This window comes from Populus alba, chromosome 1 (assembly GCF_005239225.2).
Source record: "Populus alba chromosome 1, ASM523922v2, whole genome shotgun sequence".
Lineage (NCBI taxonomy): Eukaryota > Viridiplantae > Streptophyta > Magnoliopsida > Malpighiales > Salicaceae > Populus > Populus alba.
In genome coordinates this window covers 50,330,114-50,349,719 of record NC_133284.1, presented here as the reverse complement: position 1 = coordinate 50,349,719, position 19,606 = coordinate 50,330,114, and the positions used below count along the sequence as shown (strand labels likewise).

The 19,606-nt window shown below is 30.7% G+C and overlaps 2 protein-coding genes across 2 annotated transcripts; both read right to left on the bottom strand.

Moving 5' to 3' along the window:
• Positions 1-532: 532 nt before the first annotated feature.
• Positions 533-6,278, bottom strand: LOC118037827 (probable disease resistance protein At4g27220). The gene is made up of 4 exons (XM_035043934.2): positions 5,867-6,278; positions 2,431-5,303; positions 1,113-1,745; positions 533-995 (listed from the first exon to the last, which is right to left on the bottom strand). Exons 2-4 carry the CDS (start codon positions 5,254-5,256, stop codon positions 852-854), a joined length of 3,603 nt encoding a protein of 1,200 aa, XP_034899825.1. The 5' UTR covers positions 5,257-5,303; positions 5,867-6,278; the 3' UTR covers positions 533-851.
• A 10,272-nt stretch (positions 6,279-16,550) lies between these two features.
• LOC140955301 (uncharacterized) lies at positions 16,551-19,240 on the bottom strand. The gene is made up of 3 exons (XM_073407631.1): positions 17,906-19,240; positions 16,645-16,948; positions 16,551-16,579 (listed from the first exon to the last, which is right to left on the bottom strand). The coding sequence occupies exons 1-3, from the start codon at positions 19,238-19,240 to the stop codon at positions 16,551-16,553; spliced, it is 1,668 nt and encodes a 555-aa protein (XP_073263732.1).
• Between the last annotated feature and the right edge of the window lie 366 nt (positions 19,241-19,606).

The window sequence follows — 19,606 nt, the reverse complement described above, 5'->3', positions numbered from 1 at the left end:
TCATTTCTTTTTTCTTTCTTCTTTTTAGAGTTTGGTCACTTTTATGAAGGAGTTGCTTGATTCAATTGTCATTCTACAAGTAGAATATCAAAAATATCATTTTTGAATAAACATCAAATTATTTTTTGAAATCAAAATGCCAGATCAATTTTTGGAATTTTGATATTCTGTCAATAATTCCTTTCAAAGCTAGAGGATTTATCCTTTTACTTATATATTGGAATTTCATATTCTGTCAATAAATTTGTAAATTGATATATATATATATACACAGACACACTCATTCACATGTATTTTTATATATTAATGTAGAAACCATATTATTGTACGATACGCACAATAACAAGTTAACCACATAAAAAATCCATAAAAGAAATAGAACATCAAAATAAGGAGAATAAGAATCCACACATTAAACAATAAGCACATAAATGAGTTAACATCATGCCTTTCGATTTTGAAGGTTCGGACACTTGAAAAGAAACACAAATGGACAAACAAACAAAAGCCCTTTTTTTGGAGGTTCGCACAATAAATTACTAAACACATAACATTACATGACATTACCCTTATTTCTGGAAGTTCACACAACAAACAAATGAAATAAGATAAATTGTTGTAGCTAATGAAACGGCTAGAATTACTTCCCACCAATGTCGAGTTGATCATGAAATAGGTAACCAACCAACCTAATGCAAACATCAAGGACAAAGATCATCCAGGCATCTCGTATTTGTTGATTTAATCCAACCATTTAAAGAAGGATATAATAAATAGTTGCAGCCATTTTATCTGGAAGAATGAATTAGTAGCATGTTTTTCAAATTCCAATGCCAAACTAATCATCTGACTCAATCATTATGACATTGAGTCCAATCTTCTTCCTCTTCCTCTTCCTCTTTTTCCTCTTTCCACCCATTATATGAGGTCCACCTTCTAGCAGTGCTGGTTGGCACGGAGCAACCAGTGCTGGAACCCTCAGCTACTTGAGATACCTGCAAAACCAATTCAAGCATGGCATACACATTCTAACTTGTAAGTCTTATTATTGAGGGAAACAAGAAATAAAAACACTAAAAGAGAGGCAAGAAATCATGTCAAATATGCAGCACCTCTGATTGAGCACTCATTGAACCATTTGATGTAGTAGCAAATCTTGTGGTCAGCTTTGGACATCCATCCACCTCCAACTTCTTCAAATGAGGGAACAAGAAATTAGAACATCCGAGACTAAAAGAGGAAATGTTTGGTAATTGTACAAGCAACAACTCCTGCAGATCAGGGAGCACCATCTCCTTCTCAACATTGACAGGTGAAGCATGATCATCCTGCCCAAATACTCCCAATAATTGAGAGGATTCTCTTACTTCAAGTATTTGGAGCTTTTTGAGACTTGAAGCCATGGCTACTGGGAAGAGACTCTTCAACTTGTTGCATCCTCTGATCTCGAGTCGACACAAATTGGGGAAGCATGAAGATTGAAGATCACTTTCTGACAATATCTGATCATTTTTATCATTATTATCCTTAGCAATAATTTGCTCCAATTCCTCACAATTTGATATCTCTAGAATTTTAAGTTGAATTAGACTAGCAATCATTCTTTTTATGACTACATGTGTCAGTCTCTCACACCTTTTCATCTTCAAAGTGGTCAAATTACATGGCACGAGACCCTTCCATATACACCTCAAGTCAGGCACAAGCAGGGAGGACAACTTTAATGTTTCCAAACTTGTAAACCCCTGCATCAAAAGAAAGTAAGGGTACCAAAGTAATTTTGTTAGATATAATTCCTATTAATTTTTGTGCACTTTGAAACTATTATATAATTTTGTTAAATAGATGAACCAATTATCCCCAAAGCCGAAATACTTATCAACAAGAAAATATAAATAGACAGGACAACAAGTCATGGGAATATAAAATCATATTTTTTTATATTTATGATAATCTAAATATAAACTATTATTTTATATTAGTTAAATTAAAAGCAATCATGAAAAAATTATACTCATTAACTCAAAAAATTATTTTTTTATATTCGATTTATAATAAAAAAAAATTATAACATTTTCCAAAAATAAAAATATAAAAGAAAATAATTTGAATTTTACATATTAGTAAAATGTTTTAATAAAAATGCTTGATTGTTGATCATTTAAATTATTATTTTCATAAAAAAAGTGAAAACAAATTGTAAAAAAAAAAATGAAAAAATATTTAAAAATATATGTTTTTTGAATTCAATACAAATTTGGTGCTTTTGAAGTTCTTTGAATGAGAAAATATTGTATTTAAAAAGAAAGTTTCAATTTTTACTTTTTGACTCTATTGTTTTAAAAGATAGAACAAATTATCACAATGTATTGAAGTTGACAATTTAAATTAGAAAAGAAAAGAAAAAATGGAGAAATATAAAGGACGTACTCGAAGCTGTGCCAACAAATTACCCCCTTCTTCGTGGCCATCAATGGTTAATTCTTGCAAAGAAGGCAATTGGGCAGCAAAATCCTTTGGATCAAAAAAGCTGCACTTTGAAAGACACAATTTTCTTAGCCGAGGGAAGTCGATGATGATGATGTCATCTCCTTCTCCACTGTAAAATACTCGCTTTAAATTGTCAGCTTTAATAATCTCCATCTCTTCCAGGTTCTGAAGACTTCGAGACACGGAGACAGGGAAGACATATTCAAGTTCATCACAGGATCTTATAGAGAGAGTTTTTAATTTGGGGAAGCCAAGAGACTCTGTAATTATTTCCCCTTCGTCATCCTTCTCTCTGATAAGACGCTTCAATCCACGGCAAAATCTTATCTGTAGTGTTTCCAGATGAATAAGACTTTGAGCGAGGGACGGTGTGAAGATAAATGTCATTTTGTCAAGAGATGACAACTCCAGATGAGCAAGACTGTGGAGGCTGACATGTCTGGTGGGCCCTTTCCATATACATTTGAGCTCATTTTCTAAACCCTTCACTCCCCAAAAACAAATATGAGACACGGTAGGAAACAACTGCTCTAATGTCTTTGCATTTAAGGATGTGGCGCTGATTCCACACAAACATAATCTTGTCGAGGTTGGGTATTTTTCATAGTGGAAAGGAGCGCTTACATCACCTAACTCTATATCATATTTGAGCAACCTGGGAAAAACAAAATCTCTGGGAATGCGTTCAACCTTCGGTATCTTCAATGATAATACAGCTAAATGAGACAGCGAACTTAGTTCTGTTAGGCTTGCATTCATTCCTTCTGTGCTGTCGCATCCAACAACATCCCATCCCTTGAAGCTCCCGGTCAACAGTTCTTCTAACTTCTTCAACCTTCCTATCAAATTCACAGGAATCCTTCTTAGATTGTAACAACCTGTCAAATCCAACAACCTTAACTCCTTGAGCTCCCCAATTTCACCAGGTAATTCTTCAACGGAGTGGCAGCAAAAGAAACCAAGAATCTCAAGTCTTTGCAGCTTTCTCAACCAAATGAGGTCCTTGCACTCACACATTCTCAACAGCAACGACTGAAGGTTCGTTGAGAATTGAAGTGATTGCAATGACAAACACCCTCCCTTTAGAGACAAAACTTCTATTGCTTTCATCCCTTCAAAAAACCTCTCTGGAACATTCAAACCACGATCCAGTTCTAACAATAGAACTTTGAGCTGTGGACACACCAATCCTTCAGGAAGTTCTGCTAGTGTATTGCCCATTAACGAAACTACTGTACAACCTTCAAATCTTTTATTGCTCGTTGGCCACTCCTTCAACCCAAAGCCAGCCTTTACCATGAATCCGTATTTTTCTGATGATGCTATCTGAATAGCAACATCACGAACCAAGTCATGCATTTTCACATATTCTTCAGTTTCAGTTCCTAACAGCATACAACAAGCTTTGAGGTTTTTGATTGCCACATAAACTCGTTTCCTTGCATCTTCAATGGACTCCACATCTTGATGTAACCCATAGCCAACTGCGTATCTTGTCAAGTCCTCAATTGGAATGTTGTAATCTTCTGGAAATAAACAGCATAGCAAGAAACATAACTTGGTTTTCTCGTGCTTCAAATAATCATAGCTCAACTTAAGACATGCATATGCATTTTTTTGTTCATCAAGTTGTTCCATGTCCAGAAATTGAGACTTTTTTAGCTGATCAAATGCTACTTCCCACTCAACTGCAGATTTATCTCTTAGAGCCCTTCCCACTGTCACAAGTGCTATAGGCAATCCTTTACATTCTCTCGCAACCTTCTTTGCCACTCTGTTCAAGTCAGAGTCCTCATCACGTAAACCTGCATTGATTTTGAATAAAGCCCATGCTTCATTTTCAGATAAGACTCTTAATAACACTTTTTGCTGGCACTTCATAGAAGAACATATGTGTTCAAGACGTGTTGTTAGAAGAGTTTTACAACCCCTGTGAGCATCACCAAATGGGATCCCTACCTCTTTCAAGTCAATATCTTTCCAAGCATCATCCAGGATTATAAGCACCTTCTTTCCCTGAAGTCTCTGCCATAACCGACCTACTCTCTCCTTTCCACTCTTTCCGTCAAAATCCAGACCTAAAATAACTGCCATTTGATCCTGCATGTCTGTGACATTTGGATTCTGGGACACCGTGACTATCAAAACTTCATCAACAAGCTGCAACTCTTTGGCTCCCCTACCTACTTCTTTGACCAGGGTGGTTTTACCCACCCCTCCCATGCCGTACAGTCCGATCATATTGACAGTGTCATCTTTGAGAGCTTTCATTATCTGTTCGAAAGCTTCTTTTGATGATTCCGAGGGTGTGAGTCCCTCTGATGGAAGAAATTCTATGTCTTGAAGAGGTGCTTTGTGGGACACTTTTGGAAACTTTCTGCTATTTTCTTCAAGTTTTCTCAAAGTCTCCGTCTTCTTTGCCAGTGCCTTGCTTAACTTGAATTGTCGCATCGAATTTGGACACCAAGTAAAGCATTTGCCAATTTTTCCTTTTTCATTTTGCAAACGATTCACACCTTCAATTTCGTTTTTTGCATTTTCCAGCCATGTGTTGACATCAATCTCAATTTCTTCAGCATTCCTTTCAGCAACGTTGACAGCATCTTGCAGACGATAAAATGCCAAAGCCAGGTTCATCATTTGTTCATCGAATTCTTGAACAAAATTGTTGAAACAGAACATGTAACGGAACTGCTTGATTGCTGGTTCCACCAAGAGCTCTGCTATCTTAGATACAACGGACTCACCAACACTTTCGATAGCCATTTTCCACCAGTCTCTGTATGGAAGGCTGATGATGATCACTTTGACACCTGCACGAATGATACGAGCTGCTCATCGCTTCCAACAACACATCTAATCAATCTGAAGCTATGATCGGTCAATGTCTTTTTTTTAAAAAAAAGTTATGAATAAGGAGACAAAAAAGACTTGCAAGGAAGTATAATTAATGGAACGAACTCAACAAAGGATCAATCTTAGCCAACTAAAATCTGTAATTACTATCTCTGCATCATACGCGTATTTACACAACAGCTTTATCTAATGAAGCTGATTTGGTTTCAATTTCATTATCTTAATTTTAAACACTCATTTCCTCGATATATATAGTTCATAGATCTATGTGCTTTTTCCATAAAACAAAGATAGAAATACTTTTTTTTTTCCTTCTCAAAACCAACAAACAGAATTTCATTAGTGAAAGATAGCATACCACCGATCTAAAGAATACATTGAAACAAAATAGTTTACACTTACGAGTTTAAAGCAGCAAGTCCCATAAAAATGCAATTTTATGAAACAATTAAGATAAAAAGCATAATATAAAGATAATGACAAACAAATAAAATTAAGAATAATATGCACAAGTGCTCACCTAGCAAAGAGAGAAAGGAATGGAAAGCTGATGATGATCACTTTGACACCTGCACGAATGATACTAGCTCCTCATCTCTTCCAATAGCACATATAATTAATCTAAAGCTATGATCGGTCAAATTTTTTTTTTGTTTTTTGAAAATTATGAATAAGGATAAAAAAAGACTTGCAAGGAACTCAACAAAGGATCAAACTTAGGCCACTAAAATCTGCAATGACTATCTCCGCATCATACACTCAAGCAATAAGACTTGCCCACTAATAGGGTGTTGTTTTGCTCTTGAGTTGTTGTGATTGCCCTCGCATATGCGATATGCCTAAAAGCGAGCCCAAAGTCCTAAAAAAAGTCTTTTTTTTTTTTGTCGATCCTCTATTAAATTAAGGCAATCGGCATTGATGCTTTTTTTTTTTTAAAAGAGAAAAGGAGGGTTTTGTTCCAAAATATATCAAATTAGTGTTTTTTTTAGATTCTAATATACCGATGTAAAATATAGAAATTAACCAGGAAGAATTTATTTCCACTATACACCTTAAGAGTAAAATTTGTAAATTAGGTCCCTTTAACCTTATTCTGCCTTTCCTCTCTGATTGAGGCCATAAAATCATGTTATTGTTTCTCACTCTGTCCCCGCTTTTCAAAACACTCTCATGTTCTTATTTCAGCGGTCCTGACGAAAGAAAGAAAATAATGGTGAGAAGAGGTCGATTCACGAGGACAATAATGTTGTTTTCAAAACTTTGCATGTGATGTTAATAACAAAGATAGTAATGGTGATTTTCACGAGGAAAATAATAGTCAATTCCCTGTCATTTTCAAGAAAATAATAATATTTAAAAAAGTTAGCATGTGATATTAATAATAATAATAATAATAAAGGTTCTCTCGTTCGCGTCTTTTTTTTCATTTAAGAAAATTAAATAATTTGAATGATTACTTAGATATTTCACAAGTATTTTTTTAAAAAATATATTTATTTATTTACTTCAAATTAATATATTTTTTATTATTTTGATTTTCTGGTATTAAAAATAAATTTTAAAAAATATATATTATTTTATTGTATTAAAAAAAAACACTTTGAAAACCAACTACTACCACATAATTTTTTTTAATTTTTTTTTAATTTTAACTTTGTCAAATATGGATGGTTGGTTCAGCTGAATTTCAACTTAAAAAAACAAAAAACAAATTATGAAGTTAGTTTACATATCCTTTGATATTAGAAGCTGTTGTCAAGGTGCTAGAAGGAGGGAAATCTACAACTAGCAACAATCAGAAGATATCACCAATCCATTACCCGGTAATGATTACCGCTAAAATATTTTAAAAATTAACGTTAAGAAAATCTAGCCTCGTTCTATTACCGAAATATTTGTTTCAAATCACCATAATTTTTATAAAAAATACATCAAAATAAATTATAAAGTCCAATACTTAACATTTTTTTCATTGATATATGAAAAGATGCTATTTGTATTGTATAAAACAAATTAAAAATATAAATGAACTAATAAATCAAAAGGAGTTGTTATCACTAATTTAATATTAAAGCATAAATTTAATCTTTATAATAGAAATAAAATATAGATAAACATGCAGATATTTTACATTGATTGTTCTTTTTATTTTAATCATGTTTAGAACAAATCAAACTAATTTCTTTGAAATATCATGCATTACTGTAACAATCTCAAAAACATTCAATCAATAAATATTTATTTAACTCCTACATAAGGGGTAAATGGAGCAATTTTTTTTTTCAATTCACCGAAATTTCGTACGAAATTTCGGCAGAGTCTCCCCTATACCGGGAGATCCCAAGTTATCGATAATTTATCCTGCACACAATTATAATCACATCCCACCCATAATCACATCCATGATTGGTACATTCAATCATTTTATTCATTTGAGAATATATTTAGGACAATTCTTCATTCTCAATCTCCATCTCATATCACATGCATAAATTAGTAATTAAGAGGATCATCCAAGCACGTATAGATTAATACATTAATATTCCAAAAACAAAATAATATAAGGAGCATACTATTCTATTCAGGTTACATGTTTGCTGCATAACAAAATTACATGAAAGATCCTTAAGTTCCTAACTTGTACAAAAGGGATAAGTAACCTAAATTCTACTCCTGACGTGAATGAGAGGGACCTGCTGTAGACGCTCGACTTGCGTTTCCCTGTTGTTGTTGTACTCCTCCCGCAGTTCCTCCTGGAGGAAAATTTAGGTTTGATTTCTGATTTGATTAAAGTTTCATAACCCCTTTCTTCTCTACAAGCAGCCGGCCTCCCACCCCCTCTTCTCTTAGAAATTATGTCACTTTTCTTCTTGCAAATCTCCTGTCCAAGTTTGTCTTCCCACGTAGAAAATTCTAAGGTTTGTGTTGGTATAGAAATTTAGGTGTCTTCTCCTAGGCTTGGTGAAGGAAAATTTGAAAAATTCCCCTCCCCTTTTCTTTTTGTTCCTCCCCGGTCATGAATGAGAGAAGAGATGGGTATTTATAGTCTCATCTCTTCTTAATTCATTTTGGTCCCATCTTTCTCGCTTTTTTCTTATTTTAGCCCCTTCTATATATATATATATATATATATATATATATATATATATATATATATATATAACAACACTTTTAAATTATTATAAACTCCCCCCCCCCTTTTTTTTTGTATACTTTATTCTCAGGCTTCACAACTAAAGTCATATAAAAAATCAATCATTATTTAAAAATAGAGCTAATTTAATAGAAATATCTACCATCAAACTTTTCTCATATAATGAAACTCGTTAATACCAAAATCAATGAGTTCGTTTCTGAAAAATGCTCTTTCACCAACTTTATCTCTCTTTCACTATTTTCAAGTGACCTTTTTTTTTTAGAAGTTAAGAGACCTCCCAAATCAAGCCCTTACATGGATTAGGTTTCAAAATTGATCTAGCCTTCTGACGCGACCTAGGTAAAATCTAGTTTGATATTAAAAAAATAAAATCAAATGAATGACTTTTTAAGTTTTTTTATACATTAAGATGATAATATTTTTTATTGATTTGAATCAACTCAGATTAAGTCATCAAATCCATAAATTAGATGATGGGCATGGATCGGTTCAATAACTTATTTTTTTGGATTTGTTTTCTAACTATAAGATAATAAAAGCTGACATGCAAAGAATAGCTACCGAATATAGTAAAGAAAACCATAGTGGAGGTTTGCAACAACAAAAAAGTGCCCTCAAATGTTAAAAAAAAATAAGAAAAAAATCAAATGATATTTCATCAAACAACAAACAAAAATGTTTTATCAATCAAATAAACTTATATATATATACACAAAACACCATGAAGGGGTGTAAAGAAATAAAGCATGCTAAAATAATATGAAAAAAGGTTACAATTATTTTTTAGTTTATTTTTTTATGATATTATCAAAAATTAAAAAATAATTTAATTTAAAAAAACCTCATTTTTTTTTGTAAAAAATGATCTCAAGGTCAATGTAAAAGGTTAACATGATGATTAAGAAGTATTCAGGAATGTGATTGTGATTATTTTTTTACTTGAAAATATATTAAAATAATATTTTTTTTTATTTTTAAAAAATTATTTTTTGATATCAGATCTAAAAATATATAAATAAATAAACAAATATTTAATTTAAAAAAAAAAAACATAAAAATTACACGCGTAAATCATTCACCGGTCAGAACTACATCAAGTCTGACACTCTCAGGAACAATTAGCTAAATCGTGTGTTTCACGCGTGTAGATCTTTTAAAATATGATAAAGAATCTCGCGTTCGAAGCACGCCCATGTAGTGAGAGTGAAACTTAATTCTCCCACTAGCTCCCCAATGATAAAGGCATGGTTTTAACTGAAGAAAACAAAATGCATTGAATGGCTGCCATTAATGGGACCTCTGCTTCTTCTACATTCAATTTCACCCCTGGTATGTGTCAATTAAACCTTTATAATTCAAAGTCTTTTACAAAACGATTTTTAGGTGCAAAATTTTTTAATTTAACTCTTAATTAACCCCAAAACTTTAATTTTTTTCTGATTTTATCTCTTATTTCAATCACTCGATTAATGATATTAACTTTAAATATTATCTCAAGTGTTATCCCTCCTGTCACTATTTAACGGTCACATTAATATTGAATTAATATACATTTACTTAAATACTTCATTGTACAAAATAAAAAATTAAACATTCAAAAATTACTTTATCACATATTCGAACACTTATTTAATTTGGGTAAAAGTCGCACTGATTTACACAATAGCTTTATCTAATTAAGCTGATTTGGTTTCAATTTTATTACCTTAATTTTACACACTCATTCCTCGATTATTATGTAACGGAAATGTCTATCTTTTTTTTTATAGTTCATAGATCTCTGTGCTTTTTCCATAAAACAAAGAGAGAAATACTTTTTTTTCCCTTCTCAAAACCAATAAAAAGAATTTCATTAGTGAAAGATAGCATACCATCGATGTAACGAATACATTGAAACAAAATAGTTTACACTTACGAGTTTAAAGCAGCAATTACCCCAAAAATGCAAATTTATGACATAATTATGATAAAACGCATAATATAAAGATAATGACAAACAAATAAAATTAAGAATAATATGCACAAGTGAGAAGATGTCAATTCCCTGTCATTTTCACGAGGACAATAATATAATGGTCAATAATGATTACAATAATGTTTTAAGAAGTTTGCATGTGATATTAATAACAAAGGTTCTCTCGTGCGCGACTTTTTTTTTCATTTTTAAAAAATAAAATAATTTGAATGATTACTTGGATATTTCACAAGTATTTTTTTTAAAAAACTAAATTTTATTTATTTATTTATTTATTTTAAATTAATAATTTTTAATATGTTTTTTATTATTTTGATGTGTTGATATCAAAAATTATTTTTTAAAAAATATATATTATTATGATATATTTCCAAACAAAAAACACTTTGAAAATCAACCAATATCATACTCCTAAACATACTTTGAATTCATGGGTTATTGGATTATTGCCTCAATTTAGATTAATTAATTTTATTAAAGAAGCATTTTTTTTTTGTTATTTTTTTTTTAATTTTAAGTGGATTAAATCTAGATCAGATCTAGTTGGTTCAACTGATTTTTCAACTTAAAAAAATAAAAAAAAAAAAAGAAGAAGAAGAAAACATGAAGTAGTTTGCAAATCCTTTGATATGAGTAGCAGTCATCAAGGTGGAAGAAGTAGGAAATCTACAACCAGCAACAATCAGAAGATATCAGGGAACTAAAATTAACCCTCTAATAATTAAACATCTTGGGAGTACCCTAGAAATCCTTTGATATTTTAATTGCTCATTTAAAGCATATCAATCATTAAGTAGTTCATCTGACGTTAGTGTCTTATGATCTAGTTTCTATCTACCTTTCTAATTAAATCATGTAAATGTTGAAGAATCTTTTAATTATATTATTAAATTTGGTTTAATAAGTTAATTATAAAATCATGCAATTTAGTTTTTTTTATCTAACTTTCTAATTAAATCATGTAAAAATTAGCTTAAATTAAATTGATTGATTTTATAGATTAAAATATAATTTTAATAACTGGTAAAAACATGACTTAATTTTTAATAAAAACTTTTAAAATGATAGCTTTTTTTAAAAAAAATATATACCATTAAACTACATGGGTGTTATCAATTTAGCACCCAATTTATTTTTATATTAATTTTATTTCTAAATTATTTTGATTTTTCAATTAAGGATTTATGTTACAATTACCTAAAAAATTAAGTATTTTACAAATTCATATCATTGGGAGTGTCCATAAATCCTTTGATATTTTAATTGCTAATTTAAAACATATCGTTCATGAAGTAGTTCAGGTAGTTTATTGAACTGTTATTCATTGGATAATTGTTTTTAAATATAAAAATATTAAAAAGCATGAAGAATCTTTTAATTATATTATTGATTTAATAAGTTAATTTTATAATTTTAGTTTGTTTTTTTATTTAACTAAAGTTTTAAATTATGTCATGTAAAAGTTAGCTTAAATTAAATTTAATTGATTTTATGGATCAAAAAACAATCTTAATGATTGGTAAAAATATGACTTTTTAATAAAACTTTCAAAATGGTAACTTTTTTTAATATATATATATATATATATATATATATTTTGCACCCAATTTATTTTTTATATTAATTTTATTACTAAACTATTTTAACTTTTCATAGAAAGTAAACAAAAAAAATAGCGTGAGTCTTAACCTAGATTAACTTGCCAAAACTCGCAACCAAGGTCACGATATTGTGATAACTTTATAAAAAAATAAATCAAAACAAATTATAAATCTTAATTTTCAATAAACTTATTGTTAAAGATTGAAATTGATTAAAAAAAATTAATCTAAAAATATTACATAATAAAAGACTTGAGTCTTCACAACTTAATTCTCAAAACACGTGAGCTGAGTCATAAAATCAGGATAACCTCATAAAAAACAAACCAAAATAAATCATGAAGCTTAATTCATAATCAACCCAGTATTGAATGATAAAATTGAAAAAAATACCAATTATAAAAAGACAAAAAAAAATGAGCTAACTCGTCAATCCCGTAATACGAGTTATTAGACTTAGCTAACCATATATAAAGCAAACTATGATAAATTATTAAGCCTAGCCTCCAATAAACTAAAGGTTAAAATATGAAATTAGGGAAATAATATATAGATTTAGAAAACAAAAAAACAAAATAAAAAAAACATTATTGGAATGAATAGTGAATTCACCACCTCTTTTAGTTTATAGTGTAAAGAAACTGAACTAACCATATATAAAGCAAACCATAATAAATCATTAAACCCGGTCTCTAATAAAGTAAATGTTGAAATATGAAAATATAGATTTAGGAAAAAAAAAAAAAACAAGTAAAAAAAACACTATTGACGATGCATTTTTTTTTTAAAAATTGAAGATTTTGATCATTGACTTGAGATAAAAAGAAAAGAAAAGAAATGAAAAAAAAAACCTAAGTCAAACTTGGTAAATCTGTTGAATCAATAACTTGAGATATAATATCAGAATAACTCTATAGAAAAAAAATGGTAAAAAATATACCAATTTTTAAAAAACTTAATTAAAAAAAAAAATTCTCTCATGTATTGCCTCAATTTAAATACAAGAGGATGAAATTAAAAAAAATTAATTTAATTAAAAAAAATCCTTTTAAAGAAACAAAATTTAACAAAGATTGAAAGAAAAAACTTTGAGGAAACCCTTGTTATTTTAAAAAGAAAGATAAATTCTATAAAAAGAGAGTAAAAAAAGAATATTATAGGTTGAAATAAGAAAAAAGAAAAGAGATTAAAAAAAGAAACAAAACACCAAAGAAGCCCGAGTGAACCCTATAAACTCAGGTTAAAGTCTCAAATTCATAATCCATTAAATTCTTGACCCAAGCTCAACGCAGGAGCTCAAAACCTAAATAATTAAATGTTGGAAGATATAAATTTATTATCTATTTGATAAAGTATCAGGATGTTTTAGTATGATTGGTGTACTTTTACGCAAAGATGATGGTTTTAGGTATGCTATAGATTAACAACTAGCTTTATTTTTCCTGTGTGTCAAATATTTGGAGAAAAGAAAAGATGATGGTTTTAGGTATGTTAGAGGTTGAAATATGAAAAAAGAAAAGAGCTTAAAAAAGAAACACACCAAAGAAGCTCGAGTGAACCCTATAAACTCGGGTTAAACTCTCGAACCGGCAATCCATTACATTCTTGACTCAGGCTCAACGTAGGAGCTTAACACCTAAAAAAATAAATGTTGGAAGATGAAATCAATCAATTTAATTCAATTTAAAAATAAAATTCCTTCATAAAAACTAAATTCAACAAAGACAAAAAAAAAAAAAAAAAAAAAAAACCAAGGCAACCTGCGTTATTTTAAAAAAGACTAAAAAATACCATATAAAGTGAATTAAAAAATAACAAAATATTGGAGGATGGAAAAAAAAGGAAAAAAAAAAAACAAAGAAACCGGGGTCAATTTCTTAAACCAACAAACCGTTAAATTTTAGACCCGGACTCAACTAAAAAGCTAAAGACCTGACTATTTAAATGTTGGAGGATGACATAATAAAAAAAATCTTGCAAGGTAAAAAAAAAATTGTGAAAACCAATCTAAAATTAAAAACAATTCTTAATTTAGTAAGCCATTCTAAAAAAAAAAAAAAAAGGCAACAAAGAGAACAATGATGAAATTGAAAAAAACCACATGATTTCACATAATTTCATAAAGTATTCTAAATTTAAAAAATTATAATAAAGATAATATACAAAAGTAATATAAGATAAACTTTTGCATGTACAATAGATAGAAAGCAAACATGAATAAAAAATAAATTATTTTATATTCCAGCAATTATGTATGAGGTATAATACAAAAAAATCAAAAGTTAATTAGGAACACATGGCTAACAGTCTTTAAGACTTGACATCATTTTTAACAATATAAAAAAAATAACATTTTCATAAAATTCAATATGAAAGCAAAGTTAAAGAATTTAGAAGAAGATATTTCAGCTACTTTCCCTCAATTTTTAGGTAAACAAGAGGAGCTAAATTTATTCCCAACCTAAACATCAAGAATTCCACTAGAATAAAAGAAGTGATTATCACTTCACCATAAATAACTAGTCACCACCCAAAGAAACCAAGTCAATATAGACCAAAATTTAATGGGATAAAAAAACCTCCCAAAGCTTAACTGCCTTTGAATCCAGACGCTGCCTTGACCCATATACCTTATTTGGCATACATCCCAGCATCTTTATGGGCTTTAGTGCATTTTTTGAATCCAATGTGTGTGGGTTTAGGTAATATACGTGGATATGTAGCATTAATGAATCTATTTTTCACTCATAACAAACTCAAGTAACTCGTCTAAGCCTACCTCTCCATTCAAAAATTTTTCAAGACCGCACGCAGGTTTTTTAATATTTTATATTGATTCAATATATATTATTTTGAGTAAAATATAATTTAAAAATACCATAGGAATGAAATTATTTTTTTTCAAGATCCCACATAGGCGGCCTACTATGATAGGCCTCTCAATATTTTATATTGAATCAATACTATTATTTTTGAGTGAAATACAACTCAAAATACCACAATAATCAAATTAATTTTTTTAAAACCCCACATGAGTTCCTCAATATTTTATTTTGAGTGAAATACAACTCAAAATACCACAAGAATAAAATTACTTTTTCAACTTCTCCTCTTCACAAAAGACAAGACTTGTAAGTTATAAATACTCAATGAATCTTCAAAGTTCAAGGTTCATAATATCTTCATTCTTAATAATTTTAGTATATATATTTTTAGAGTTTATCTCTTTAAAATATCATTGTATTTTTTCTCCCTGTATGAATTCTTTCTTAAGCATTTAAGAATAATATTTTATGTAGTTCACCACTGTGCTGACTTTGTCCCTTACGAGGTTTATCCCCATGAGGCACTTGTTCCTCACTTTTTTGGGTAGAAGTTGCTTATTATGTTGTATTTAGCATGTTTTTTCAACAATAGTCCATATTTAATGGACTAATTGTTGTGTGTGATAAAATTAATCTAGTAAGTTCAGCTTTAGACAGCCTAAATAAATAGAAACGTGATTTCTTTTTCATTGATGCTTTTGATTTATTATTTTATATAATCTTACTGGTATGATAATATGACATGTCACTCATTCACATGTGTGTGTGTATATATATATTCATGTAGAGACCATATTATTGTACGATACGCATAATAACAAGTTAACCATATAAAGAATCCGTAATAGAAATAGAACATTAAAATAAGGAGAATGAGAATCCACACATTAAACAATAAGCACACAAATGAGTGAACATTTCTGGAAGTTCGCACAATAAATTACTAAACACATAACATTACATGACATTACTCTTATTTCTGGAAGTTCAAACAACAAACACATGAAATAAAACAAATTGTTGCAGCTAATGAAACAGCTGGAATTACTTCCCACCAATGTCGAGTTGATCATGAAATAGGTAACCAACCAACCTAATGCAAACATCAAGGACAAAGATTATCCAGGCATCTCGTATTTGTTGATTTAAAGAAGGATATAAAATAAATAGTTGCAGCCATTTTACCTGGAAGAATGAATTAGTAGCATGTTTTTCAAATTCCAATGCCAAACTAATCCTCTTCCTCTTTTTCCTCTTTCCACCCATTATATATGGTCCACGTTCTACAAGTGCTGGTTGGCACGGAGCAACCAGTGCTGGAACCCTCAGCTACTTGAGATACCTGCAAAACCAATTCAAGCATGGCATACACATTCTAACTTGTAAGTCTTATTATTGAGGGAAACAAGAAATAAAAACACTGAAAGAGAGGCAAGAAATCATGTCAAATATACAGCACCTCTGATTGAGCACTCATTGAACCATTTGATGTAGTAGTAAATTTTGTGGTCAGCTTTGGACATTGACGCACCTCTAACTCCCTCAAATGAGGGAATATGAAATCATAACATCCATGACTGAAGTAGACAATGCTTGGTAATTTATATAGAGTCAGAAACTGCAGATCAGGGAGCACCATCTCCTTCTCAACATTGACAGGTGAAGCATGATGATCCTGCCCAAATACTCCCAATAATTGAGAGGATTCCTTTACTGTAAGCATGTAGAGCTCTTTGAGACCTGAAGCCATGGCTACAGGGAAGCTTGAAGATTGGAGATCACTTCTTGACAATATCTGATCATTTTCATCATCATTATCCTCGACAATGATTTGCTCCAATTCCTCACAAGCTGATATCTCTAGAACTTTCAGTTGAACTAGACTAGCAATCATGCTGTCTGTGAAAACATGTGTCAGTCTCTTACACTCATACACCTGCAAAATAGTTAAATTGCTCGGCACGAGGCCCTTCCATATACACCTCAAGTTGAGGTCAGGCACAAGCACGTAGTACAAATTCAATGCTTCCAAACTTGTAAACCCCTGCATCAAAAGAAAATAAGGGTACCAATTTGTTAGATATAATTCCTAGTAATTTTTGTGGACTTTGAAACTATTATATAATTTTGTTAAATAGATGAACCAATTATCCCCAATACCGAAATACTTATCAACAAGAAGATATAGATAGACAAGGCAACGGGTCATGGGAATATAAAATCATATTTTTTTTCATATTTATGATAATCTGAATACAAACTATTATTTTATATTAGTTAAATTAAAAGCAATCATGAAAAATTATACTTTAACTCAAAAAAATTAATTTTTTATATTCGATTTATAATAATAATAAAAAAATTATGACATTTTCCAAAAATAAAAATATAAAAGAAAATAATTTGAATTTTACATATTAGTAAAATGTTTTAATAAAAATGCTTGATTATTGATCATTTAAATTATTTTTTTCATAAAAAAAGTGAAAACATATTGTAAAAAAAAATGAAAAAATTATTAAAAATATATGTTTTTTGAATTCAATACAAATTTGGTGCTTTTGAAGTTCTTTGAATGAGAAAATATTGTGTTTAAAAAGAAAGTTTCAATTTTTACTTTTTAACTCTATTAATTGTTTAGAAAAAATAAACCAAATACGAAGCTTTATCGTCCTGTCCAAATACTTTCCATTAATTGGCGGAAGAGCCTCAATTTCACTCCTTTTAAATTCAGTGGATGGCTAAAGGATTTGCTAGCATTTATGCATTCCTTTAGTTTTAGAAATATGAAGGAAGAAATAAGAAATTACATTACAGTAATTCATGTCTAACTTCCTAAGCCAATTTAAATCATCAATTAAATTCAGTGGATGGTTAAAGTACTTATCAATTACTTTAGTTTTAGAAATTTGGAGGAAGATATAACAAATTATCACAATGTATTGAAGTTGACAATTTAAATTAGAAAAGAAAAAAAAATGGAGAAATATAAAGAACATACTTGAAGCTGTGCCAACAAATTACCCCCTTCTTCGGGGCCAACAATGGTTAACTCTTGCAAAGAAGGCAATTGGGCAACAAAATTCTTTGGACCAAAAGAGCTGCAGCTTGATACGAGAAAAAGTAACAATTTTCTTAGCTGAGGGAAGTCGATGATGCCATCTTTAATTTTAGACTTGACGATAATGTCATCTCCTTCTCCACTGTAAAACACTTGCTTTAAATTGTTAGCTTCACGAATCTCCATCTCTTCCAGGTTATGGAGACTTGGAGACACGGAGACAGGGAAGACATATTCAAGTTCATCACAGCGCATTATAGAGAGAGTTTCTAATTTTGGGAAGCCAAGAGACTCTGTAATTATTTCCCCTTCGTCATCCTTCTCTCTGGTAAGACGCTTCAATCCACCGCATTCTTCTATATGTAGTGTTTCCAGATGAATAAGACTTTGAGCGAGGGACGGTGTGAAGATAAATGTCAGTTTGTCAAGAGACGACAACTCCAGATGAGTAAGACTTTGGAGGCTGACATGTCTAGTGGGCCCCTTCCATATACATTTGAGCTCAGGTAAATAGCACAGCCGTAACGTTGTTAAAGATGATAGCAGCCGTAACGTTGTTAAAGATGATAGCAGCGGCAACTCCTTTTCCTCACTGCTTCCTTCATCAGCCTCACCCAATTCAAATACCTCTTCCAATGATTTGCATTTTTTAATTTCCACACTCTTTAGATTTTTCAAAGCTTGCCGCCAGCGAATATCCCCACATTCTTTCACTTCTACATGTTCTAATCTTTGTAAGAAGTCCTTTTGCGACCCATGGCCGTGGGAGGTCATCTGATCAGAGGACAATACTATATTTCTTAAACCCTCGACTCTCCAAAAATAAAGATGAGACACGGTAGGAAACAACTGCTCAAATGTCTTTGCATTTAAGGATGTGGCGCTGATTCCACCCAAATATAATCTTGTCGAGGTTGGGTATGCTGTTATTAAACACCCCTTCCCTAATACTATATCATATTTGAGCAAGCTGGGAAAAACAAAATCTCTGGGAATGCATTCAATCTTCGGTATCTTCAATGATAATACAGCTAAATGAGACAGCGAACTTAGTTCTCTTAGGCTTGCATTCATTCCTTCTGCGCTGTCACATCCAACAGCATCCCATCCCTTGAAGCTCTCACCCCCCATCAACAGTTCTTCTAACTTCTTCAACCTTGCAATCAAATTCACAGGAATCCTTCTTAGATTGTAACAACCTGTCAAATCCAACAACCTTAACTCCTTGAGCTCCCCAATTTCATCAGGTAATTCTTCATTGGAGTCGCACCACATGAAAACAAGAATCTTAAGTCTTTGCAGCTTTCTCAACCAAATGAGGTCCTTGCATTTGTTAAATAATATTTATATTGTCTTATTTATTAAGGGTAGAATAGTACTTTCAGTTTAACCTATATATACTCTATTTGTATTTAGGTTAAGACTAAGCATTCATAATAAACAGATTATTCAGAATTCTAGCCTCCGTTTTGTGTTTGATCTCAATCAGTTTAACATGGTATCAGAGCTGGTTTTATGAAACGAGGTTTAATCCCAAATACAGCTTCGCGGATCTAACTTTTTTTTAGAGTGATATTTTGTCTTCTGCTTCTGCAAAATTAGGTATTTCGATAGTTTCTGCAATTATTTTGGTATTTCGTC

Excerpts from the sequence above, each read along its gene's own strand:
- LOC118037827 (XM_035043934.2), bottom strand. The coding sequence starts at position 5,256 with ATGGCTATCGAAAGTGTTGGTGAGTCCGTTGTATCTAAGATAGCAGAG. Across the intron at positions 1,746-2,430 it reads ATTTGTTGGCACAGCTTCGA|GGGTTTACAAGTTTGGAAAC; the intron begins GTACGTCCTTTA and ends CTTTTGATGCAG. Across the intron at positions 996-1,112 it reads CAATGAGTGCTCAATCAGAG|GTATCTCAAGTAGCTGAGGG; the intron begins GTGCTGCATATT and ends TTGGTTTTGCAG.
- LOC140955301 (XM_073407631.1), bottom strand. The coding sequence starts at position 19,240 with ATGTGGTGCGACTCCAATGAAGAATTACCTGATGAAATTGGGGAGCTC. Across the intron at positions 16,949-17,905 it reads ATTTGTTGGCACAGCTTCAA|GGGTTTACAAGTTTGGAAGC; the intron begins GTATGTTCTTTA and ends CTTTTGATGCAG. Across the intron at positions 16,580-16,644 it reads CCCTGTAGCCATGGCTTCAG|GATCATCATGCTTCACCTGT; the intron begins GTCTCAAAGAGC and ends GTATTTGGGCAG.